This window comes from Conger conger, chromosome 18 (assembly GCF_963514075.1).
Source record: "Conger conger chromosome 18, fConCon1.1, whole genome shotgun sequence".
In the NCBI taxonomy this organism is placed as follows: Eukaryota; Metazoa; Chordata; class Actinopteri; order Anguilliformes; family Congridae; genus Conger; species Conger conger.
In genome coordinates this window covers 15,615,185-15,641,214 of record NC_083777.1, presented here as the reverse complement: position 1 = coordinate 15,641,214, position 26,030 = coordinate 15,615,185, and the positions used below count along the sequence as shown (strand labels likewise).

Below are 26,030 nucleotides of genomic sequence, written 5' to 3'. Positions count from 1 at the left end.
CTGCACCGGATTTCTCCCTGCTACCTGCTTCCCCTTAAAAACGTGATATCTGATTGGTCGTCCTTAGCCCATGTAACCAATCAGGCTGCGGCTACCATGGAGGAAGGAATAAATGCAAGATGGCTCCTCATATAAAACCAGCCTCCTGGCTTCTCTGTTGTGAACAACAAAATTACTCTTTATATCTGATTAGGTTGAAATACATGTCCGGTAATAGTTCTGAAGGATAATCTAGAGTCTAAGGCGATATAAGTGTAATTTAGGGCGTTGCTGTGTGAAGCAAGTTGTTCAAGAATAAAGGGGGAGCTATTTTCAAGCTATGAATTAGGAGCGCCTAACGACTGCCTGGATTCGGATGGTGTGCGACAGATCTGGGCCTGTCCAGCCACCGGATCTTTTGAAATTATATCAAAATTTAAGGGGAATTCATGTTGTCTTTCTGCTGGTGCACGGATCGTGAGAGATCACCGAGACGATCTTAGTGGATCAGCATGGCCGTATCAAGGTGGGATTTATTTTCTCTGTTTTTAAAAGGCAAATAAAAGCCAACTGGTTTGCCAGCTAACAACAATAGAATGCTCATGTGTCACAAGCCAGGCCGTGTTTCTCGCCTTGCTAACTAGGCTAGCGAGTTCGATAGCTAGTAAGACCTAAGTAGCTCGCTAAATCTGATTTCATTATTATTATTATTTCACTTTCTTGCTATGCAGGGTTTATAGCGGACAAATGGGTCAATGGTGTGTAGCGATCGTGTCCAACCAGCTTATACCCAGCATGTGATGTCAAGTTTAATGTCTTGCTAGAGCTAAGTTAACTATCTGCCCGGCTGGTTTACTAGCTTGATAAGGGTTACATGTGTAAGTTGGGCGACTTGCTAACTGGGTTATTACGTAGTTATGCACTCTTGATATCTGTTTTATAATAATTTAATTAACTGGATCATATTTATCTAACCGCAACAGTTGATTTCCTGTCCATCGAGCAAAGTAACATTAAATTAGCTAGATAGGTATTCGGCTAAATCATGCTTGGAGATTAGCGCTATCGTTAGTTATCTGTGTTGGTAAGTTATGTTAACGTTTGAAAGTTGTCCGGAGTAGCCAGGTATGTTTGCATGCTGTCTGCTAAGCATCTGTCTGTTTAGCGAACGTTAGCTGGCTCACTCTTGGCTGTCTAATTTTCAGAGATTTTGTCCGAACCAAGGAAGCAATATTTGCACTGGCTGGATATTGCTTGCTAGGCTCGGCACTACCTAGCCCGGCGGCGTGTTCTGTCATGCATACTGTACGGTCGCTAACGTTATCCCGCAATTGTGCAATTGCTCGATTAGCTAGGACGGTCGCTGCTAAGATAACTGGTGCATCGAGGAACCCGGAGGGTGGGTTGGTAAATAGTCATATTGAAACTTAAGTTTCTTACGAATAGCTGGGAATTGGGGGTTAGTCTCCTATTAGCCATAATCCTTTCTATTTATATCTGGTTCTGACAGCATTCAAGCAAGCTAACTAATCATATACTCGATCACCTCGTGTGTGTGTGTGTGTGTGTGTGTGTGTTTTGGGGTTGGGGGCGTTTTTATAATGCTTGGAAAAGCATCGATAGCCACTATGGCAGTTTTAGATGTAGGATACCTGTGGCTGTCATTGCTGTTTAGGGGATGTAGGGAATATCTAATAGCAACGTGATCGCTTTTAAGTCACAAATTCTGCTCTGATCCTCAAGATTGATTGATGATCAGCACTTATGATAAGGTATAATGCATCAGAGCGATGCGTATATTATTTGATGTACTGGCATTGTAAATGTAAAGCTCTAACTTAGGTCTGCTTGTTACAGTTCCAACCCCCCATAGACTGTGACCTCTATTAGCAACAAGGTAAACATTATACAACCATGTGAGGTTGAGATTACATGTCATCAAGAGTGTTTGTGTTGTTGTTGTTGGCCGCTGTTGGCAGTGTAATGTCGTTTTGCCTCCAACTTCTCTTGCTTGCAAATGCCGTGGTGCATGCATTTACCTCAGGAAACTCCTAGGTGTTTTTGTCAATGTCGGTGTTATAATCCGATGCAAATAAAATGCCAACGCAAGTAAATGTTGCCGAATTCGTCCCCCATAGCTGTACGTTTTTGGCCATGAAAACATCCGCATATTCGTGCATGTTACAGATCCAACTTATCTTTCTAAAGTGGTATTATGTGCAGTTTCGCCCATGTACAGATGTGCATACATTACGGTTATTGTCAAAAAGAAAAATCTATTTGCGATTGTGCGAGTTGCAGATCTTCTAGCCGAACAGGTGGTGATCACAGGAAGTGTGTCCCTGCCAGATTTTTATGTCATTTTATTAAGCTCCCTTACCCTAATATGAATATCCAGTGATTTAGTATGTCTCTGATTGTACCAGATTTGCACATGTAAGCTTTAGATTTTCCTCAGGTCTGGTGCATTTTCTTTTTAAGATAACGCTGGAGCTACGGTGGCTGACTAAGTTAAGCCGGTAATGCTGAGCGGGTTTAAAATCGCGCCCAACAGCAGAATTTAGCTCGTTTTTTGATCCTGTTTAAGGGGCGTGTACCTCCTCTGCAGTTATTCCATTGACCTCCGATGAGCCAGAAGATCCTGCTTTGGAAATATGGAAATAAGGGGCAGCCGAGCTTCACCCCGCCACCTTTCTCCAGTGATTCAGAGCAATCTGCTTTCAGTCGCTTTCAAGAACTGATTTCACCGCCTAAAACATTTAGCCTCATCTGTTCGCTTATTCTTCTCTTTGAAAGATGGGCTGCTTGTACTATGTTGTAAAAACAAAGGCAAGTTTTGCTGACAATGTAACCTAGGTTAATTCAATGGTGAGATCCTTTTTCCTCATGGTCTGATGACATTTAAAAGGTGTTCGTTTCTACCTTTGCATGAGACCTTCAATTTTTTTATATTGAATTAGTCTTTCCCTTCTGTTGGCCTCCCTTTCTCCCCCCCCCCCCCCCCCCCCCCCCCCCGTCCCGTCCCGTCCCGTCCTCTTCTCATCCCTTTTCAGGCTTGACCGTCTGTTTATCCTACTGGACACGGGTACGACTCCAGTGACACGGAAGGCCGCTGCCCAGCAACTGGGTGATGTGGTGAAGCTTCACCCTCATGAACTCAACAACCTGCTAGCTAAGGTGAGCCACATGGCGGCTCCATTTCGTCTGGAGCTGGAAAATCAAAGATTGGGCCAGAAAGGTCACAGACATTTAAATTGACCATTACATTGTGCCCTTTGGCATTGTAGAGTTAATATTTAACACAGAAACCGTGGTTCCTCTTTGTGTCCTGGCCTATAAATAGAATGAAAGTCGTGACTTTCCTCTTGTGCTGTTCACACATTTGCACGGCACCTTGCATTTAAAACTCCTTTTATTTTTTGAAAAGATTCTGACTTACCTCAGGAGCCCGAATTGGGACACGCGCATCGCAGCGGGCCAGGCTGTCGAGGCCATCGTGAAGAATGTTCCGGAGTGGAACCCTGCCCCCAGACCAAAAGATGGTGAGATGCCATCCCATAATGCTCTCCTTTGGGGACTTAAAAAAAATCCAGGATACATTTCCAGGTTTTCGAGTGTTTTGGGAAACCTTCAGCTTACATAATTGGAATGGCAGAACATAGCAAAATTGGCCAATAACTGTATTTTTAGACTAAGTTCACCATCACTTCCTCTCTGTAGGTGTGAGTGAGTAAGCTTACGGAGGAAGCGCTGCACAGAGAGGTGCCCCTGCCTCTTCATTCACAATCTTCCTCGTCTGCAGGAGTACATTCGAGATTAGTTTGGTCTCTATGCAAAGAATCTGTGTGCTTCTGGGTTATTTGTTGGGGCAGTGTGTGGGTGAGTGGAATTTGAACATTTGTTGTGTGGGCTTTTTCCGCCGGCTGGGCCAACTAACATGGGCAGTTTTGGCGTGTGTAAGAGCCCGGGGCGTTCTTTGGAGAGAGTGGTGGGGGCGAAGATGTGAGACTCGTTTCCCTCTGATTCCAGAGTCCTGTTCCGACTCGTCTCTGGAGGAGTCTCTGCCCGACCGGCTGAGCTTCAGCAGGTTCGACATCTCCCGGCTGCTCAGGCACGGAGCGTCCCTCCTGGGGTCGGCAGGAGCTGAGTTCGAGGTCCAGGAGGACAAAGCGGGTACGACTCTCCTGGGCGTCATCGCTGTGTTATGACCAGGTTTTGCGTTTGGATCTCTGTTGGACAAAAAGACAGCTGCTTGGGTCGCGTGGTCACGTGGAGGCCAGGGAGGCCAATGTGATGCAACTCCTGGTCACACGATTCATGTTGAGAGGATTCAATGTTGTATGATTCAATGGGTTTATACATAAGTTTAACTCTCCACTCACTTTGATATCTGGCAAAGAGAGTTGGTTGTGTCACACAGGCAGGGGATGACTCCTGTATCAATCCTCTACATGTTAAATGCACATACACTCACTCACACTGTCACGCACACACAGACAGGCATGCAACACTCATTCTATTACTTATTCACTTTGATTGTCAGTGATCACTTCCTTTCCTAATAAACCTAATGGCTACCTCATTCTAGTGTATGAATTGGATTGCTTTTGCAGTACTGTGGCAAAGCCCTTCCTTCTGTGGTCTCTCCCCTTCCTCATTCATTTTCATTGCTCACTAGAGTCCTTTGTTCCCAGGTCCTTTCATTTGTCACATTTTCCACCCCATAGGCCTTGCAGTTTGACTTATTTATTTTACCACACGACACAATGTTTTAACATTAAAAGTGAATGATGGACTAGGCTACCTAAGTACCTAGCAACCTGATATGTACAGTAACCAGGAATTTTAGTCGGGTCAGGATGGCACTAGGTAAATGTCGGTAGCGTAATTTAAATGTTTCAGTGTGCAGACTTTGTATAAAACCCCCTGGGACATGATGTAATCTTTAAGATGATTAGCATCCTGTGTGGAACTTTGAGCTCTCTGTAGTTGCGGTGGTCTCCCGAGTGTTTGTAAAAATGGCATTTGTATCTGACTCTGCCTGGTGGTTTCCTCCAGCTACCACTTGAGCTGTCTCTCCCCTGGATCCTCCCAGTCCGTCACCTTGTTTCACACCCATACCCGACTGTCTAACTGGTCCTGTCCCTCCCCCAGGTCCATAGCCGAGTCTCTAACCTGTCCCTCCCCCAGGTCCATACCTGAGTGTCTAACCTGTCCCTCCCCCAGGTCCATACCTCAGTGTCTAACCTGTCCCTCCCCCAGGTCCATACCTCAGTGTCTAACCTGTCCTGTCCCTCCCCCAGGTCCATACCTCAGTGTCTAACCTGTCCTGTCCTCCCCCAGGTGAGGTGGACCCTAAGGAGCGTTTGGCCCGTCAGAGGAGGCTGCTGCAGAAGAAGCTAGGCCTGGACATGGGCGCGGCCATCGGCATGGACACGGAGGACCTCTTCAACGACGAGGACCTGGACTACAACCCTGCCGCCTGCGCCCCCGCAGGACTCAAACCCCAGGGCGGGCGGCCTCTGGCCTGCCCCAGCTCACGAAACCACAACGTGAGTCCCCCCCTCTTCCCTGCCCCGTTTCTCTGTTATTACCAGACCCTGCTTCTGCCCCATACTGCTCCAGCACTGTGGCTCATCAGGGTCAGGGTTAAGTTCTCCTGAAGATGCATTGGCCTATGACTGTGGTTTTTTACTTTACTTCACACTACATACCCATCTGGCGATGACCTGTTTTTGCTGGCTCTTCTAACTGTTTGCAGGTCCTGATACAGAGCACAGATGTGGGTTTTCTTTATCTGTGTTGGCCCTTATCAGGCTCCCGGGGAAGGGTGCGGCTGCATTTGCATTGCTTAAGGTTTAGGACGGTCTTTAGTCTGTCAGCTTTGTATGTGGGGGAAAAAAAAATAATTTCACAGCTTCTCATTTCTGCTCAGTAGGGGAAGTATTGATTTGTACTATTGGAGTGTGTTTTACATTATTTTGCAATCGTAATTTCCATTCGGCAGGAGTTCTGAGCTGCCCGAATATTACTGTTGTAAGCCTCGAGGCATGCAGTTCTTTGAGAGAGCTGATAATTTCAGTGTTGTATTTTCATGTGTGGTTTGGTTTGCAGACCATGCAGGCAGCTGAGCTGATAGACTCAGAGTTCCGGCCAGGCATGAGCAATCGACAAAAGAACAAGGCCAAGAGGATGGCAAAGCTGGTGGCCAAGCAACGATCGAGAGACATGGACCCCAATGAGAAAAGGTGCTTTAAGATGCTCTAATGTTCTTTAAACAAGTCACTGTGTGCTATAAATATTTTATTTTCTCTAATTTTTTTATTATAGATGCAGCATGTCCTGGAAATTAAGATTGAGATGAACAATGTCAGCAGTCAGCTTCATAAATGTCAACTGTCATGTTTCTTAAATGTGCAACATTATCTTTAGAAACTGAAGTGGAGTTTTTTTCATAATGTCATCTTCAGTAACTGGATGAAAATTTTGATAAGTATGTACATTAACCATAGAAAGTCCAGTGCAAATTGTAGAAAGGTGGCAGTTAATTTTGAAATGCCCTGATCACATGACCAATGTGCCTGTCCGTGGTGTTTCAGTAATGACAGCTTTGAAGGGGAACCGGAGGAGAAACGCAGGAAAACGACGAACGTGGTCATCGATCAGCCTGCGGCTGAGCACAAAGTCTTAATCGACAACGTACCCGATACCGCTAGCCTGTTCGACGAGGTAAGTGGATGGTGGGGGACATGCATCGAGGGGGCAAAAGTGTTCAGAATCGCTAACTAATATGGAAAATTCACTTTTTAAAACCAAATATGAAGTCGTGTACAGGTTGTTTTAGAAGTTGTACCTGTAATCAGCAGACTGAATTCAGTATATCATAGTAGAGTGTGTGTCAAATAAGGATATTTGGTGATGGTGAAATGCTGTATTTTTTAAATGTTCTTGTTCTCGCTGTGCAGACTCAGGAATGGCCTCTGGAGAGCTTTTGTGACGAGCTCTGTAACGACCTTTTCAATCCGTCCTGGGAGGTAAGGGTTTATACGAGCAGCATAAAGTGCCATTGTGGGGGCCTTTCTGTTAGATGGTGAAGGCAGTGTACATTGTGGCTTGTTCATGTTAGATTAGAAATGGAGTGAATGTACTGAATTTCTAATGAACCCACGTGATGCTAAATAACAAAATGTTCAAACAGAGCAGCACATACTGTGCTGTGGTCCATGTCATTTGTTTTTATCATCAATTTCATCATCGGATTCAAATACGTCAGTATGAAAACAAAAGATGCAAAAACGAAAACTCATCAAACGTGCAGTTTGTGACTCTTGTGCTGTTTATGACCTGTGTGGCCTCCTTTATAGATTCGTCATGGCGCTGGCACTGGTCTCCGGGAAATCCTAAAAAGCCACGGCACCGGCGGGGGGAAGTTGGTCGGATGCACAATGGAAGAGGTTTGTCCCAGATTCCCAGACCACACTGTTGTCTGTGTGGTCTAAGAAAAACAACCTAAAAGTTTTAACCTCTGGGTATGGACAACTAGTGACAACTGCACTTGGAAAAGGGATTTATGTGATCGTATCAAAATGACTCTAATGACGATTACAGTAATTAAAACATGGCTCTAGCAGTGACTTGATCTGTTACTTCATCAGGGCTTTCCATTCCCTCAGTCAGACTACCTTGTCAGATTCTCGGGCCCAAGACCAACTCTAGAGGCTCAGTGGAATAGCAGTCCTTCCCTGAATTTCACACTGAACTTTGACCTTTTACTAAGATGGAACGCCAGCATCAGGAATGGCTGGAGGACCTGGTCATACGGCTCCTCTGCGTCTTCGCGCTGGACAGATTTGGGGACTTTGTGTCCGACGAGGTGAGGCTTTGTTTTGTGTGTTCAGGATGTGTTGGGTGGGGGGTGCATATGGAGTTTAATAATTTCTACCAGTAATTTCTGGCACGTGGCTGAGAAAGGGATGAGCAGAGACGTGGGGTTTTATTCCTGGAAAAACCCGTCACCACTGAGAGCTGTGGCTTAGCAGGAGCCGTGGTGGGCGGGCCTTCCGGGTTTGGGGAATGTAGAACGGCTCCAGGATCGCGAGGCGTTTTCGGAATGTGTGTGCCCGGTCAGGGGCCTGGCTGCTGCTGCTGGCAGGCTCACCCTGCACTTCCTCCTTCCCTCCAGGTGGTGGCGCCTGTCCGGGAAACCTGCGCCCAGACCCTGGGCGTGGCCCTCCGGCACATGACGGACGGCGGGGTTGCTATGACGGTAGACATCCTGCTGAAGCTGCTGACGGAAGATCAGTGGGAGGTCCGGCACGGGGGCCTGCTGGGCATCAAATACGTCCTGGCGGTTCGGCAGGTAAACTCCTCCCCTCCTCACTTCCTGTAACTGCTCTGCTTTCATACAGTCCTGTTTCTTTGGCTTTTATTTACTTATTCGCAGCGGATATCATCTCTGTCTGTGGGTTACTGGCATGCAGTGACTCTTTGCATTCAGTGTGTGGTGTATTTGAAACGTTGGTGTGGTTTTTGTTGAAATAGTTTTACCTGAGTACGGTGTTTCTCTCCCCGTCCCGTGTGTTTTGGGCAGGACCTGATCGCCGCCCTGCTCCCCCGCGTGCTGCCGGCCATCACTGAGGGGCTGCAGGACCTGGACGATGACGTCAGGGCCGTGGCGGCCGCCGCCCTCATCCCCGTGGTGGAGGGACTCGTAGCTCTGCAGCCGGCCCAGGTCTGACCCCTGAGGCACCCCGCACCATCTGCCCTGCTAAAGCTCCCCGCACCATCTGCCCATTTTAAACCTGCCCGGTGCATTAAAGCCAGTCCTGAGCGGATACAATGCAGTGGGCCACCATTCGCAGTTGTTTTGTATATTATATATTATTTATGTATTGTATTACACATATATGTTACATACAGTAACATTAATGGCATCGCTCTAGATAAGTACATCGCTCTTATCCAGAGCGATGTACAGTTGATTACACTAAGCAGGAGACAATCCTCCCCTGGAGCAATGCAGGGTTAAGGGCTTGCTCAAGGGCCCAACGGGTGTGCAGATTGTGGCTACACTGGGGTTTGAACCACCGACCTTGCAGGTCCCAGTCATTTACCTTAACCACTACACTTCAGGCTCCCCATATATGCAGATAGGAGCCGCTCCTGGTTATCTTTGTAACGTGTTTGTATGTGCGTTTGTGTCTTTAGGTTCCCTTCATCGTAAACACGCTGTGGGACGCTCTTCTGGAGCTCGATGACCTCACTGCCTCCACCAACAGCATCATGACCCTGCTGTCGTCCCTGCTGACCTACCCCCAGGTCCGACAGTGCAGGTACCTCACCCGCAGCGCCCCCCAGTGGACTCTGGACTCTTGGCATAGATTTGGTCGTAGCTGCTGTCCTGCTCTGAAACAATAAGGCTGGTGACAGATGGGCCCTCCCGTGTGACAGGCCTGTGGCCTCTCTGTCCTGGTTGTGTTTTCCCAGCATTCAGCAGTCCCTCACGGTTCTGGTGCCCCGGGTCTGGCCCTTCCTCCGGCACACCATCTCTTCAGTGCGGCGGGCGGCCCTGGAGACCCTCTTCACCCTCCTGTCCAAAGCAGACCAGGTGAGTGCTGTGAGCTCAGGACTCCCACTGCTGAGATTCTGCTGTGGCTCTGCTCAGTGTCACACCCAGGGCCCACGTTCACCCGGCCGCTGAAGGATTAAAGGCATACGAATGGTCAGGTTTACTAACCTGGTCTGTGCTGCTAACATATTACTTCAGGTTTCATGTACATTAATGTGATGGTAGCGGGGCACTGCTGAATGTAATGTATGCAGATTTTGCAGCCAGTGGTTTTAACATTATCGCTTTTTGTAAATGCTCTGCTAAATCATGTGTAATCACAAAAATCGGTGGTTATGTAAATTAACATACGTGTGTGTGTGTGTGTGTGTGTGTGTGTGTGTGTGTGTGTGTGTGTGTGTGTGTGTGTGTGTGTGTGTGTGTGTGTGTGTGTGTGTGTGTGTGTGTGTGTGTGTGTGTAGGAGAGCTGTGCGGTGTGGCTCACCCCCATCCTGCAGGACATGCTGCGGCACATCTTCCAGTCTTGCATCCTGGAGAGTAACCAGGGCATCCTGGAGCTCATTCAGAAGGTGCAGAATGTGCCCCCCAGCCCAAAGACACTTGCGTTCACTCACTCTCTCACTCGCACACACTCATTTGTGGGGTGGTATGATACCGGTGTGTGACCATGCCCTGGTTGTCCCCTCCCCTCCCCAGGTGTGGATGGAGCTGATTGGTCGAGCCCCGCAGCAGTACGTGGTGGCAGCCAGCTGCCCCTGGATGGGCGCGTGGCTGTGCCTGATGATGCAGCCGTCCCACATCCCCATCGACCTCAACATGCTGCTGGAGGTGAAGGTGCGATGCAAGGTGAGGCTAACGCTGTGTGCGTGTGTGTGCGTGTGCGTGTGTGTACTGCCAAACTGGGTCAGTTAAAGCCGGGGCACAGTGAACTTGTCCCAGCTGCATGAATAACCCATAGGGCGGGGTCTCTGGGGAAATGGAAAGAGCTGCACTCTCTCTCTCTGAGTGGAGGAATCGCTCTGGCCCCTGTTCTAACCGCACTGTGGGTTAACAGGAGAAGTCGGGCTCCAAGCCTCGCCAGGGGCCCAACCAGGTGAAGGAGACGGTGCAGGAGTACATCGCCGGGGCGGAGACGGTGACTGACGACCACGCCACGCGGGACTACGTGGTGATGCGCGCACGACTCATGTCCGCAAAGTCAGTGTCCCACTTCCTCTTTACATTTTTCACTTTCACTCCGTTTATTTATGAAAGGTGATATGACGTGCAGTTTCATACCATACATAGTTTATAGGCATACGGTAAAAGATCAGTTTCACAGCTAGCGATGTCTTTTGCTATAATAAGTACCATGCTTGCACGCTCCATTAACGTGAGCGTGCATGCATGCACGGATTGTTCCTGAAATGATTCCCCACAGACCTCATCGTCCTGCTGCCTCCCAACCCTGTACCCTGGAGTGGCGTTATTCTCCGCTTGTTGTCATGAAATTTGGCACTCCCTCAACTTGAGGTTTTTAATTTCATTTGCGTAAGCCGGCATTCGGCAGAACGGCGTGTAAAAACACACCGTCTGAAGCTTAGCCTGTAGCTTTCTGTGTGCCTCCAAGTGATTACTACGCTTTTTAAAGACTGCGTAATGACATGGGGATTTAAAGATGTAATTTGAACAGGGAAGGAGAGCTGGGCTATGGGCTCTGCTGGTTTTTCTGTGTTCATTTGATCCTACAAAGGATATCTCATCAGCTAGCGTGCTTAGTGGAAAAATGACGAGGCCTTGAACATGGGCACTTGCTATAGAAAAGTAAACGACTAGCTGTGAATTTGAGATTTGAGGCCTTTGGATTAGTCTTAACAGCTTGAAGCAGTTTGCTCCTGAGGTGACTGTTTCTCAGTGGGTGTCCTCGTTTAACCGCTGTTGGAGTGCATTTGTGTGCCACTCTAAAGCCAGTGTAAATATTTGCCTTTGTTTGCTCTTGCATATAAATGCCAGCACATTTGCATTGTTTGTGTTTGGATCGTATTTCTGTGACACTAATGTTTTCAGGTCGTATGGTCTATAGGAGCAGTCTTATCTAAGATGGGACGGTTTTTGTTTTAGCCTAGCACTGAAACGCCTGATTTCTGCTCCCCAAGGTCTTGATTGAGACCACGATTTGTTAATGGGTTAAATCAGGGCTGCTTGTGCTGGGTTAAAACAAAAACCTCCACTCACACCAGCCCTTTTCAGATAAGATTAGACATCCCTGGTCTAGTTTTTGAGTCTCTTTCGTCCATCTGTTCTCAGATGATTACACTACCTTTGTGGGAAGTGAATCGGCGCAGATGTGTGTGTGTGTGTGTGTGTGTGTGTGTGTGTGTGTGTGTGTGTGTGGTCAGTGAGGGGGTGTAGTTCCCTGTACCAGCTGCTGTGCGTAAGTGCTGCAATGCTTCCCGCAGGCTCCTGGGGGCGCTGTGCCGCTGTATCTGTGACGCCCGGCTCAACTCCAGCGCCCAAGAGATTCGGCCCGCAGAGTCGCTGACCCAACTGCTGCTCTTCCACCTCAACTCCAAATCCGCCCTCCAGCGCATCGCTGTGTCCCTGGTGCTGTGTGAGTGGGCAGCACTGCAGGAGGTGGGCCTCGAACCTGTCACCACCCGTCTAATGCTGCCTGTGTGAACCCATTACAACCCGGTACCACAGTCTGAGCAGTACTGCGTGCGTGAACCCATTACAACCTGGTACCACAGTCTATGAGCAGTACTGTCTATGTGAACCCATTACAACCTGGTGCCACAGTCCATGAGCAGTACTGCCCCTGTGAACCCATTACAACCCGGTACCACCTGTCTAATGCTGCCCCTGTGAACCCATTACAACCCGGTACCACCTGTCTATGAGCAGTACTGCCTATGTGGTCCCCTTGCAACCCCTCCAACTTCCCATAAAACCCAATTACACCCCAATACCACAGTCTATAAGCAATACTGCCTGTGTAAACCCATTACAATCCCTACAACTTCCCATCTAACTCAATTACACCCCAATACCACAGTCTATAAGCAATAATTCCTGTGTGAACCCATTACAACCCCTGCAACTTCCCATCTAACCCAATTACACCCCAATACCACAGTCTATAAGCAATTATGCCTGTGTGAACCCATTACAATCCCTACAACTTCCCATGTGAACCCATTTCAACCTGGTACCAGAGTCTGAGCGGTAGTCTGTGTGAACCCATTACAACCTAGTACCAGAGTCTCTAAGCAATAATGCCCATGTGAACCAATCACGGTCTTGTACTGGAGCCTGGAAGGGCACATTTGCTGTACCCTGGGGCAGAGAACATGCTGATTTGAGTTCTCTTGGGCATATCCAGGAAGTGGTGTGACTAAGCAACCTAAAATGGTAATTAATCCTCCATGTGGTAAACTTCATGAATATCCTACACATAAGCCCTAATATAGTGGCAGAATACCAGTGAACCTCAGAGTAGGAAATAAGACAGAAGGAACGTAGGGGCTGACCATCTGGTTGCTATGGAGAACCTGTAATACCCCCTTCTGTTTTTTGGAGAGTGTGAGCTGAGCGGAAGCGCTCTGTTAAAAGCGCCGTCGTTGATCCTCTCCCGCCTCCCCTCAGGAGTGCGGCCTGGTTTCGGCCGGGGTGCAGCCCCGCCTGCTGGCCATCCTGTCGGAGCAGCTGTACTACGACGAGATCGCCATCCCCTTCACCCGCATGCAGAACGAGTGCAAACAGCTCATGGCCCTGCTGGCCGACGCCCAGATCGACCTGCGGGACAGAGTGTCCTGCAGCGTGTTCACCATCGACCAGGCTAACGAGCTGGTGAGTCAGCGCGCGCACACACACACACACACACACACACACACACACACACACACACACACACACACACACACACACACACACACACACACACACACACACACACACACACACACACACACACACACACCCCCCGAGTGTCCTGCAGCGTGTTCACCATCGACCAGGCCAACGAGCTGGTGAGTCAGCGCACACTCACACACACTCACTCACACACACTCACTCACACACACTCACTCACACACACACACACACACACACACACACACACACCGAGTGTCCTGCAGCGTGTTCACCATCGACCAGGCCAACGAGCTGGTGAGTCAGCGCACACTCACTCACACACTCACTCACACTCACTCACACTCACTCACACTCACTCACACACACACACACACACACACACACACACACACACACACACACACCAAGTGTCCTGCTGCGTGTTCACCATCGACCAGGCCAACAAGCTGGTGAGTCAGCGCGCACACACACACACACACGCACAATCAAGCACACACACACACACATATGGTCTCTGCACCCTGAGGCTCTCACAGCCAGGTGGAGGTGACTCGTGCTCCTGGTACCGGAAGCTGTGGAAAGTAAACGGGAGATGAGACCGGAAAGAGTTTGGCTATCCTGAGTGAAAGGAAGCTTTGTGGGTGCTGAGTCAGACAAACGGCAGGATTATTTGTAATGGTCATATTCTGTCACATTGCAGTGTCATAATCTTTTGGATCCTGGTTTCCTGGGTGAAAAGTCATTTTCAGTTCTTCTTTTTGCTTCTGTATTATTTCAGTATTGGGTCCTATTATGTGCAGTTTAGACGTCTTGAGGTCGTTGACCTTCAATTGCAATGATTAGCACAGTCACTGTTTGATTGCTAGAAATTAGTATTATTTTATATATATATATATATATATATATATATTTGTTTCACTTTCTCAATTTTAATATCTTGTCAGTGTTGTAACTTAATAGATTTTATTTTGTCAGAATGAAACTCGGTGTTATGTATTTTTTCAGTGTTATATTGTTGTAAATATTTAATATTTAGTGTATACACGTTGCCGTAATGTGTGTTGTGCGCCCCCTGCAGGTGACCACGGTGTTCTCGGAGTGCACGGGCGCTCTGGGGGTGAAGTCGCGGCACTGGCAGCCTCTGGACAGCAAGCGGCAGCAGGTCCTGGCCACGGTGGGCGAGACGGGCCAGGAGTGGCAGCTCCTGCACCAGCGCGTTCACATGTTCGCCGCCTGCGCCATCGTCAACCTGCACACGCTGCCCGACAAGCTGAACCCGGTCATCCGGCCCCTCATGGAGGCGGTGAAGAAGGAGGAGAACACGCTGGTGCAGGGCTACGCCGCCTCCTTCACCGCCCGGCTGCTGCAGCAGTGCGTGGCCCGCGCGCCCTGCCCCAACCCCAAAATCATCAAGAACCTCTGCGCCTCCATCTGTGTGGACCCCCTGCTCACGCCCTCCGCCGCCTGCCCCGTGCCCCCCGCGCAGGACACCGCTAAAGGTAGGGCGCTAAAACCGCTCTGTGCTGCTCAGTCTGTTTAGAGTAAGCGCCCTCACTGTTTCAGCCTGGCTCCGCCTTCTACGCCATTTTAAGAGTGTGTTCTGGGGTGGGTGGAGTTGGTGTCTATCTTGTTTCCATAACGCATTCTCTAACCAATCGAATGCCAGCAGTGTTCCTTGTAGTGTTGATCAGTAACCGCTGGTTTTCCGACTGAAAATGAGCCGTTAAACAGACATGATTTGGGCATAGCATTACCCATAGCATTACCCTGAAAAGACAGACTCTTCTGCCAGTTTATAAAAAATGATATTTCATAAATGTTGAAATGATATCAAGGACTCAAATGTTTCTCTATAAAGTAGGCATACAAACCGAAACCCATGAACTGCTTTTTAAGGATTGTTTCTCTTGCCCTTTTTTGGTTTAGCGGGAATCGCGGAAAAAGACGGCATGAACCACGTGGTTAATAAGACGAAAGGGATCATCACCCTGTACCGCCACCAGAGGGCAGCGTTCGCCATCACCAGCAAGAGGGGCCCCACCCCCAAGGCCTCCAAAACCCCCACGGCCGAACTGCCCCCCGGCAGCATGGTGGCCACGGATATGGACGAGGTGAGCTCACGGGCGGCCCAAATGTGCTAAACAACTGTGAAATACATCACAGAGGAACGATGCTCCAGTCAGTCCTCAGTCCTTCTCTCCAAGCTCCATTTTGGCTTTGTGATTTGAGTATAAGTCTAATTTTAACCATGTCTGCCCAAGCCACTTCGTTTGAACTTGATGGAGCTTGGTGGATGGTGGTGATGATGATGATTATGTTGGTTGTGATGATAATGAGGGTGAGGGTGATGATGATCATGATGATGGAGATGATGATGGTGATTGTGATGGTTATTAAGATGATGATGGTGATGGAGATGGTCATTAAGATGATGATGGTGATGGAGATGGTTATTAAGATGATGATGGTGATGATAATGAAGGTGATGATAGTGATGGTGATGGTGGTAGAGATTATGATGATGATGATGATTGGTTGTTTCTCAGAGTAAGAAGCCCTGCCTGGTTCAGAGGAGAGGGGCGGAGTTCTGCCTGATGACGGTGGCCCGGCACTTTGGGACTGACCTGACGGTGGTGCTGCCCTACCTGTGGGACTCCATGGTGGGGCTGCTGAAGGGCATCATGGACGGCCACAGTTTCGGTACGCCCCCGCCTACTGCTCCCCCCTAGAGCCCTAACTATTTGTGGTTAATTCCTGAGTTCCACCAGATCTTACCGTGTGTGTGATTAATCCATAGGTTCATAGGCCAAACCCTATGTGTGATTAGCATTTATCATTTGGATTCTAACTCTTAATGCGTGATTAGTCCATAGTCCATGAGTTTATGCGTGTGGAGGTAATATTTATGATTGGGCGTCTAACCCTGTGTGTGATTAGTCCCTGAGTGTTGAAAGCTGAACCCCACTCCTCTCTCTGTGAGTGTGTGAGTGTGTGAGTGTGTGAGTGTGTGAGTGTGTGAGTGTGTGAGTGTGTGAGTGTGTGAGTGTGTGAGTGTGTGAGTGTGTGAGCCCTGCTCCTCTCTCTCTGTGTGAGTGTATGAAGCTGAACCCTGCTCCTCTCTCTCTGTGTCACAGACTACAGGCTGCAGTTGGAGAAGGGTGACTCTGCTGCCCAGGAGCTGGTGAGCTCTCTGCAGGTGCTGGAGGTGACTGCTGGAGCCATGTCCTCTGAGCTGGTCCCGCTGGTGAGAATGCCTACAGTCTGCCCCCTTCTATCTAACTATTTTTATTTAAGGTATATTGAAGAGCAGAAACTAGAAGACCCCACTGTTTAAACTGTTTGCACAGCACTGTAGCAGACTACTACATCCTCTCTTGCATAAGTCCAGTGCTTTATGGTGTCGTAGTGCAAAGCTCAAAGAGCGGTTCTTCTGTGTCGCTGAACTGCACGCAGGCTCGGTTTTAAGATGTCCTCTCGCCCCTCAGCTCCTGGAGCAGCTCCCTCACCTGTGCACAGGGCTGCAGCACCCCTACACGGCCGTGCGCCACATGGCCGCTCGCAGCCTGGGCGTGCTCAGTAAGATCGCTACCATGGAAACCATGAACGTGGTGCTGGAGCGCGTGCTGCCCTGGCTCGGGGCCATTGATGACAGCACCAAGCAGGAGGGCGCCATCGAGGCCATGGCCTGTATCCTCCTTCATTGTCCCGGGGGATTGTGGGAATTGAAGTCCTTGAGCACGCTTAGGAGTGTCCCTCATGGCATGAACTGCTCTAGTTTTGCAGAAGCGGGGGGGGAAGAAACAAGGGAAGGCCTGCAGTATGTCGTAGACTGCTTTCGATGAGGCTTGTCGAAAATAGATTGATAAAATGTGTGAGGGTGCAAAATGTGCACAGCGTGAAAGAATACGTGTGTGAATGCGTCTCTGGGTGTGTGGTTGTGTTTCTTGTGTGTGGTTATGGTACTTCTCTGTTTATATAATTGTATGTGTATGTACAGTGCAGTCTGTATGCATTTTGGCAGTTCAATTTCTGTTCTTTTGGCTCTGTAGTTTTGCATATTAGATTTGAAATGAATAGATAATAATTGTTGGACTACAGAGCCAAAAGAACAGAAATTCCAAATGCTGTCCAAATGCTTACAGACTGCACTGTGTATGTATATACATGTACATGTGTGTGTGTGTATGCCCTGTGTGTATGTGTGTGTATGAATGTATATAATGTGTGTGTGTGTGTGTGTATGAATGTATATAATGTGTGTATGCTCTGTGTGTATGTGTGTGTATGAATGTGTGTGTGTGTGTATGCTCTGTGTGTATGTGTGTGTATGAATGTATATAATGTGTGTGTGTGTGTGTATGCTCTGTGTGTATGTTTGTGTATGAATGTATATAATGTGTGTGTGTGTGTGTGTGTGTATGCTCTGTGTGTATGTTTGTGTATGAATGTATATAATGTGTGTGTGTGTGTATAAATGCATATAATGTGTGTGTGTGTGTGTATGGTCTGTGTGTATGTGTGTGTATGAATGTATATAATGTGTGTGTGTGTGTGTGTGTATGTACGCGCGCTCCTTGACCGAGCCCCAGGTGTGATGGAGCAGCTGGACGTGGACATCGTGCCGTACATCGTGCTGCTGGTGGTTCCTGTTCTGGGCCGCATGAGTGACCAGAGTGACAGCGTGCGCTTCATGGCCACGCAGTGCTTCGCCACACTCATACGCCTCTTACCGCTGGAGGTAGGCTGCTCCCAGTGTGTTGGGTTACGCTTTTGGCACATTTCATTACATTTGCTTTAGTGCATTTGTTTGGCAGATGTTCTTACCATATTTGCATGGTAAAATGGCAGCTGTCGAGGTCCAGCAGTGTGTTTACATAAGCAGGTTAGCTGAAGTACCAGACCATCGTGTTCCTCCTTCCGGCTTCACCCTGCTGGTTGCTCATCCAGGCCAGAGCCTCCTCCTCTCCTGGGAGGGTGGCTGTTATACTGCTGCTTGTCCAGCTGAGGGCAGTATCTCTGCATTTACTTGGCGGTTCTGCCTCAGAGTTAGGCATAGGCTTGTCCAGACGAGTGAAGTCATTTGGCTAACACATTTAGCATGTATGACCGTGTGTGTGCTTTGTATTGGCCCTGCTCTCTGCCTGGACCTTTACAATGTGCAGCTCTGTAAGTTATTCTGAGTAAGAGCTGCTAAATGTAGGCCTATAAGTAATATCAAAATGTAACGGGTACACTGTTCATGCATTTGATGTCCTTGTGACTGCGTTTGGATCTGTAACTGAATTGTGCGTGTGCGCGTGTGAGCTGTAACTGATCACTGTGTGTGTGGTTGTGGTGGTCCAGGCAGGGATACCAGACCCCCCCAACATGTCGGACGACCTGATCAGACAGAAGGCCAGGGAGCGGCACTTCCTGGAGCAGCTTTTGGACGGAAGCAAGCTGGAGAACTACAAGATCCCCGTGCCCATTAAAGCTGAGCTGAGGAAGTACCAGCAGGTGTGTCTGTGTGTGCCTGTGTGTGTCCGTCCGTCACGATCTCCAGTGCTGTGTGAGTGATTGGCCTCCCCCCTCCTCCTCCATCACCCTCTCTGCGCTGCACTGCTCCTCATCGCTCATCTGCTCCTCTCCTGCCAAATGTACAAATGGCCGCCGCTTTATATGCCTGTGTGGGCGGAGAATAACCTGAGAGCAAGCTGCTTTCGGACCGGAGGAGTTTAGAGATGAAAATGGACCGCGCCGCTATCCTGCCGCTCCTGCCAGACCCCCGTGTCGTCCCATCTCTCAGAGAGAGGGGCGGAAACGGATCTGCTAAAAAGCTGCAGGTAGAGAACGGAGGCAGCCAGCGTGCCGTTTCAGTGAGGCAGCAGAGGACTCGAGCCAGAGAGAGGGGGATGACATCAGCGCTTTTTAAAGAAATACGGACTGAACTCCTGTGTAGTAATGCGGGTGCCCTGTGATGGGTGGAGCTGCAGTGTGCTGTCAATCATGAACTTATGTGAACCAACTGGAAGGCTATACTGGGCAAGGTGCTTAGTCATTGTTGTGTGTAATATCAAATCTGAGAAATGGCCTTCCACTATGCTGTTTTTGTAAAAAAATTTGCAGTGCCTCAGTGCAGTTTGACCTTAAATTATGGAATTCAGCAGTCCTGGAAAAGAAGCCATTTCACAGTGCAGCAGCCCTCAATACCATCTTTCTTAGATTTTCTCCATCTCCATTCCAGATTGCCTTTGATGGCTAATAGGATCTGTAGTTGAAACCCTCTAAACTCTAGTGTGTGCCTGTGTGTTTCCGCAGGATGGAGTGAACTGGCTGTCTTTCCTGAATAAGTACAAACTCCATGGGATCCTGTGTGATGATATGGGTTTGGGGAAAACCCTGCAGTCCATCTGCATCCTAGCGGGGGACCAGTATCTCAGGTACCTCACCTACACCCCACTCTCCACACCACCCCCCGAGTGCTGGCAGTTATGTCTCCGTGAGTCTGTGTTCTGAATACATTTTTAGTTCTGCATGTGAAGTGAAGTGAAGTGAAGTGAAGTGAAGTGAAGTGAAGTGAAGTGAAGTGAAGTGAAGTGAAGTGAAGTGAAGTGAAGTGAAGTGAAGTGAAGTGAAGTGAAGTGAAGTGAAGTGTTTGGTGGTGATTACTCGTACCCTTAGGGCGCAGGAGTATGCGAAGACGAAGGCGGCAGACTGTGGACCCCTGCCCTCCCTGGTTGTGTGTCCCCCTACACTCACAGGCCACTGGGTGGACGAGGTGGGCAAGTTCTGCGCCAAAGAGTACCTGAACCCGCTGCACTATACCGGCCCCCCAACCGAGCGAGCCCGGTGAGAACCAGCCCTCAACTCTGACCTTTGACCCTGGCTTTTAATGTCCAAACCTGGATTTACCCTACTGGCCGGGAATGGCGTATCTTGTTGCTCATAGTTGAGTTGCTTTTGGGCTTAGGAGGAATATGGAGAGCAGAATTGGAGCATAATGACTGCTTTTATTTCAGATTACAACACCAGGTGAAGAAGCACAACCTTGTGGTTGCGTCATATGATGTTGTACGAAACGACATTGACTTTTTTAGGTAAATACCTTTTCGTGACTCCTCGTTCCTAAACCTTGTTTTTATTTAAGTAAAACAAGTTATGTAAATTTCCTTGACATTTTTACATTTTCTTGTACGTTTTAATTTATTGCAGGAATATTAAATTCAATTACTGTATCCTCGACGAGGGTCACGTGATCAAGAACGGGAAAACCAAGCTGTCAAAAGCCATCAAGCAGCTGACCGCAAACTTCCGCGTCATCCTCTCGGGCACGCCCATCCAGGTAACGCGCACGGCTGGGCTCCAGCTGCTGTCAGGGTGCTGGTGTTGGCGCTTTGCGGTCTTTTAACGGTCGTAGCAGGCAGGGCGTTGCGAGCCTCCGAGTGAGATTTGCTGTCCTGCGCTTGTCTGGGCTCACCCTCCTGACTGGGCGCTGATTCTGCCTCCCCTGAGCAGTATCCAGAAACGGCATTCAGTACATTTTGAAGAGATGATTTAATGGACAAATTATGGTTGTGGGCAATGTTACAGACTTCTTTTGAAATTTGGGTTCAGGTAAATTCCGGGAGCATAAGGGACTGTATCAGTTATGGTGGGGGTTGTGCACGTGGTTAAACTTTACTTTCTTCCCTCAGAACAACGTGTTGGAGCTCTGGTCTCTCTTCGACTTCCTCATGCCCGGGTTCCTGGGCACGGAGCGTCAGTTCGCCGCGCGCTACGGGAAGCCCATCCTCGCCAGCCGCGACGCCAAGAGCTCCTCCCGCGAGCAGGAAGCGGGTACGATGACCGAGTGTTCAATTGTCTGTTAAAACTGATCATTCTGAAACCTGTGCTAGTCTGTGTGTCGGGGAAGAGAGAGATGAGGTTTCTTTTGACTCTCGTGGGCCTTCCCTCCAGGTGTGCTGGCCATGGAGGCTCTGCATCGCCAGGTACTGCCCTTCCTCCTGAGGAGGATGAAGGAGGACGTTCTCCAGGACCTGCCTCCCAAGATCATACAGGACTACTACTGCAACCTGAGCCCCCTACAGGTAGGAATCATTACTGCAACCGTAGTCCCCTACACGTAGAAACTACAACAACCTCAGCCCCCTACAGCTATGAATTACTGTAAACTCATCCCACTACCTGTATTACTGAAATGACTGTGCACTCTGCCCCCCCCCCCCCCCCACACACACACACACAATGACTGAAACCTCATCTTTTACCTCACAAATGTAGGATATTAGCATTAGCATTAGCAGTACTGGCCCCTTTAGTGTTGCAGTTTGGGATCTGACTCCTGGGGGTTGCTTCAGCAGTGACCTGTGAGCGAGTCGGAGCGCAGGGTCCATTGTGCCCTAAATTGGTTTTTAGGGTTCAGAGAGCCGTGTTTTGTTCAGCCACTGACTGGTCTCGGGCTCTCCCCCCACCCCCCCCCCTCCCAATTCTGCTCCGGTTTTCAGTCGTCTGGATTTACGGACATGACAGTGAGAAACTGTCTGGCTGCTGCCCCCCCCAGATGAAATGAGTCTGGTTGCTGAATGCAAGATTGAAAGAGTTAGTCCTTCAGCCCCCAGCCCTTTGTGCTAAAATGAAACAGCTGGGGTGCTCTCTCAAAGCCCCCCCACCCTTTCCATTACTTTTTGTTGAATCTAACACTCTGCCTTTATTGACTTGGGGGGTGGGGGTGGGGGGGGGGCGCCTCTTACACGGCGCCTCTTTCTCCCACCCCATAATTTCAGTTTCCATAGCTACCGCGGACCTCCTGCCTAGGTAACGGTGGGTATGAAACCGCTGTACAGATGGCTGGCAGCTGCCCGCCTCTCGCCCCCCTCCCCCTGGTCTGATAGGAGTGTTGTGAGTGGAGTTATTTCTGGCACTCCCTAAAGCCCTGTCTCTCTCTTTCTGTTTCTCTGTCTCTTTCTCTCTCTCTCAGGTCCAGCTGTACGAAGACTTTGCCAGGTCCCGGGCGAAGGTCAGCGTGGAGGACACCATCTCCACCGCTGGCCAGCCTGAGGAGGAGGACAAGCCCAAGCTGAAGGCCACTGGCCACGTCTTCCAGGTGAGTCAGAGGTCTCGGAGGTCATGGGGCGTGTTTCGGGAAAGAGGTCACATAATCACTTAAACTCACAGCTTACTGCAGTTAAGTAGTTAAGGTCAGAGGTCATAGGCTGTGTGTTTTAGGTCATAGGTGATGTGCTCCAGTTCAGAGGTAATGTGTGTGTGTGTGTGTGTGTGTGTGTGTGTGTGTGTGTGTGTGTGTAACCTGCAGGCGCTGCAGTATCTGAGGAAGCTGTGTAATCACCCCGCCCTGGTGCTGACCCCCCAGCACCCCGAGCACAAACGCATCACCGAGCAGCTCGCTGCTCAACGCACCAGCCTGCGAGACATACAGCACGCGCCCAAGCTGTCCGCCCTCAAGCAGGTATGACCCCAAAACCACTCTCTCCCTCTCCCTCTCTCTGAGTGACCCACACCCACATAGACCGACACGCTCTCTCTCATGTACCCCTCTCCCTGCAGCTGCTGCTGGACTGCGGGCTGGGCGGGGCCGGGTCCTCCGAGGCAGGCACGGAGGCGGTGGTGGCCCAGCATCGCGTGCTGATCTTCTGCCAGCTGAAGAGCATGCTGGACATCGTGGAGCACGACCTGCTGAAGCCCCAGCTGCCCTCCGTCACCTACCTGCGTCTGGACGGGGGCGTGCAGGCGGGCCTGCGCCACTCCATCGTCTCCAGGTCCGCTCCGCTGCGCCGTGCGCTAGTCTGGGGGAGGTTAAACACACTGGCAGAGTGCAGAATCCGGGTTTTGAAAGTTATGGTTCTCCCTGGTCACATAATTACCACAATTCTTCAGCCAGGAGGTAGAACTAATTGGTGAAATCCCTGGTGTATCCACAATAAGCTCCGCACAGCCGTTGGGCCCCTGACCAAGGCCCTTAACCCTGCATTGCTTCACATTAACTGAGTTGGGGTGATGGCAAAGCACAGACCACCAGCTCAGTGAGGCTTAACATGCACAGACCAACAGTTTAAAGTGGCGTCTGTCCCCACCGACAGGTTCAATAACGACCCCTCCATCGACGTGCTGCTGCTGACCACCCATGTGGGCGGGCTGGGGCTGAATCTGACCGGCGCGGACACCGTGGTGTTCGTGGAGCACGACTGGAACCCCATGAGAGACCTGCAGGCCATGGACCGCGCCCACAGGATCGGACAGGTACGGTGGCCCCTGAGGGCTGTGTGATGCTGTTTGGGTGGGTGGGAAAAGGGCCCGACCAAACTCCCTTGTATACAAATAATTTACCACTTATTTAACTGAGAGCCAAGAGATGGACTCCTGTGGACTCCTCAGCCTTGCCCATGTAAAGAGGCTTGGCTGAGGGGGTCAACAAGGGACCATCTCTAGACTTCCAGCGGAATAACTGGTTCTCATTTAATTAATTGAAATTAAATTAATTTATCAGGAACCGTGTACACTGTCACAACCTTCAGTTATATGGCCAACATGGTCTTCTATCCTGAGTGATTGCATTCGGCAGATGTTTGAGGTGTGAAGCAGGATAAGTGTGGCATTCTGTAGGTGATCATATTGCTCTAGCAGAGTTCAGCCTGTTCCAGATGAAATGTCAGCTGTGTGGTAGTGTGTTAGAGCTGATGTGTGTGTGTGTGTGTGTGTTTAGAAACGCGTGGTGAATGTGTACCGCCTGATCACACGTGGCACTCTGGAGGAGAAGATCATGGGTCTGCAGAAGTTTAAGATGAACATCGCCAACACGGTGATCAGCCAGGACAACGCCAGCCTACAGAGCATGGGCACTGAGCAGCTGCTCAACCTCTTCTCCCTGGACAAGGTCAGCCTGCCCTCCCCTGCCCTCACACTCTCTCACTCTCTCGCACTATCACACTCACACTCACACTCACACTCACACTCACACTCACACTCACACTCACACTCACACTCACACTCACACACTCACACACTCACACACTCACACACACACACACACACACACTCACACACACACACTCTCTCACACACTCTCTCACACACTCTCTCACACACTCTCTCACACACACTCTCACACACACTCTCTTACACACTCTCTCACACACTCACACTCTTCTCCCGGGACAAGGTCAGCCTACCCTCTCCTTACACGCTCACCCATTCACGCTCACCCATTCACACTCACACTCTCTCTCACACTCACACAGTGCTGACTCTGTTCCTCCTTGTCTGCGGTGGCGCAGGTGGAGAAGGGCGAGTCGTCCGCAGCTGGCGGCGCTTCAGGAGCGAAGGCCTCCATGAAGTCTGTTCTGGACGGGCTGGGAGACCTGTGGGACCAACAGCAGTACGAGACCGAGTACGACCTGGACAGCTTCATGCACTCCCTCCAGTAACCTGCCCTCCTGGCCCGGCCTGGCCTGACCGCCCTATGCACTAACGTCCCTCCACCCTGTAGTGCTCTCTCCGCCTCGCGGCCACGCCCCGCTCCCCGCCCCGCCTCGCCTCGCCTCGCCCGCTGGTCGTCTCTCACGCGGCCGTCGAGCGGAGAGGGAGGGTGAGCGAGGAGAAACGGAGGGGCGGCGGACGTCTTACGGTGCCCCCTCTGCGTTCGGTCTTTCCACTGTCAGAAGCGCGGCTTTCTGCAACAGAGGGACATTCCGTTTATTCTTTTAACTCGCAGTCTTAAACGCTTCCTCTCCCTCCTCGACTGACTAAATAAAAGGGTGTGTGCGCAAGACGTCGCTAAGTTTGGGACGCTGTCCCACGAATCGCACCCAAGAGAGGCCGTTTTTATGCCCGAATGTCCAGAGGCTGAACTTGCACTCCCTGCAGCTAGGGGGCGATGCTCATCCTCAACTCCTGAAGCACAGGCTCCTCCACTTACATTATGTTGCCCACATGAAATCAGGCAAATCTTTCATGTAATTCTCTGATGCACCCTTCTCACCTTAAAAATAAAGCCCATTAACCTGAATCTATTCCAGCCCAGCGGTATGCTTTGTTAGTGCTTGCCTCTGCAACGCACCTGCTAGGCAGGTACTCACTGAGGACTGGTATGTGTTTTAAAAATCTCCCAACTGTAAATATTTCTGTACTTGCCGTTTTTTGTTTAAGCTGATAGAATTATAATAAATTCTAAAGAGCTTTTGTGTGCGTCTCCCTTTTTCTGTCTCAAAGGTCCTTCCCTGGGTCAGCCAGGCCTGCAGAGGGCAGTCTGTCGCACATGTTCCTCTGTGTGGCTTGAAGGGCAGTTATGGAGTATTGTACTGTAATCCATAGTGTAATGTGTAACTGGGTTATATAATGGGTACTGCTGAGAAGGTCTGTTGATATGCTAGTCTCAAAATGCTGTATTTAGGTGATATCAAGGTCCTCCTTAGTATTGAGCATACTTACTTATTCGATTGGACTTATTTAGTGGATTGACTATGAGGATCTCATCTTTGCCTTGTCCCAGAAAAGGTATTTCGGTATAGTACATACCTGACAGCAGGATTGCAGGATTTCCCTTGGTCAGTGCTGCTCTCTGTAAAGACCTGCTTACTCCCCATGTCTCCAGAACCAGGACAGATGAAAGCACACCCCCCCCCCCCCTTTATGAATA

At 49.7% G+C, this 26,030-nt stretch overlaps 1 protein-coding gene across 1 annotated transcript; it reads left to right on the top strand.

Moving 5' to 3' along the window:
* The first annotated feature begins 108 nt into the window (after positions 1-108).
* btaf1 (BTAF1 RNA polymerase II, B-TFIID transcription factor-associated) lies at positions 109-25,573 on the top strand. The gene is made up of 38 exons (XM_061228528.1): positions 109-505; positions 3,033-3,156; positions 3,407-3,521; positions 4,009-4,152; positions 5,323-5,531; positions 6,094-6,227; positions 6,579-6,708; positions 6,945-7,013; positions 7,344-7,433; positions 7,757-7,852; positions 8,162-8,338; positions 8,570-8,710; positions 9,187-9,311; positions 9,466-9,586; positions 10,009-10,116; positions 10,244-10,393; positions 10,602-10,744; positions 11,986-12,160; positions 13,172-13,375; positions 14,478-14,898; positions 15,326-15,510; positions 15,946-16,099; positions 16,534-16,643; positions 16,885-17,086; positions 17,989-18,137; positions 18,743-18,895; positions 19,697-19,818; positions 20,060-20,227; positions 20,398-20,475; positions 20,591-20,720; positions 21,073-21,214; positions 21,335-21,465; positions 22,356-22,481; positions 22,692-22,844; positions 22,943-23,154; positions 23,476-23,635; positions 24,099-24,269; positions 24,670-25,573. Exons 1-38 carry the CDS (start codon positions 492-494, stop codon positions 24,817-24,819), a joined length of 5,586 nt encoding a protein of 1,861 aa, XP_061084512.1. The 5' UTR covers positions 109-491; the 3' UTR covers positions 24,820-25,573.
* Positions 25,574-26,030: the final 457 nt, after the last annotated feature.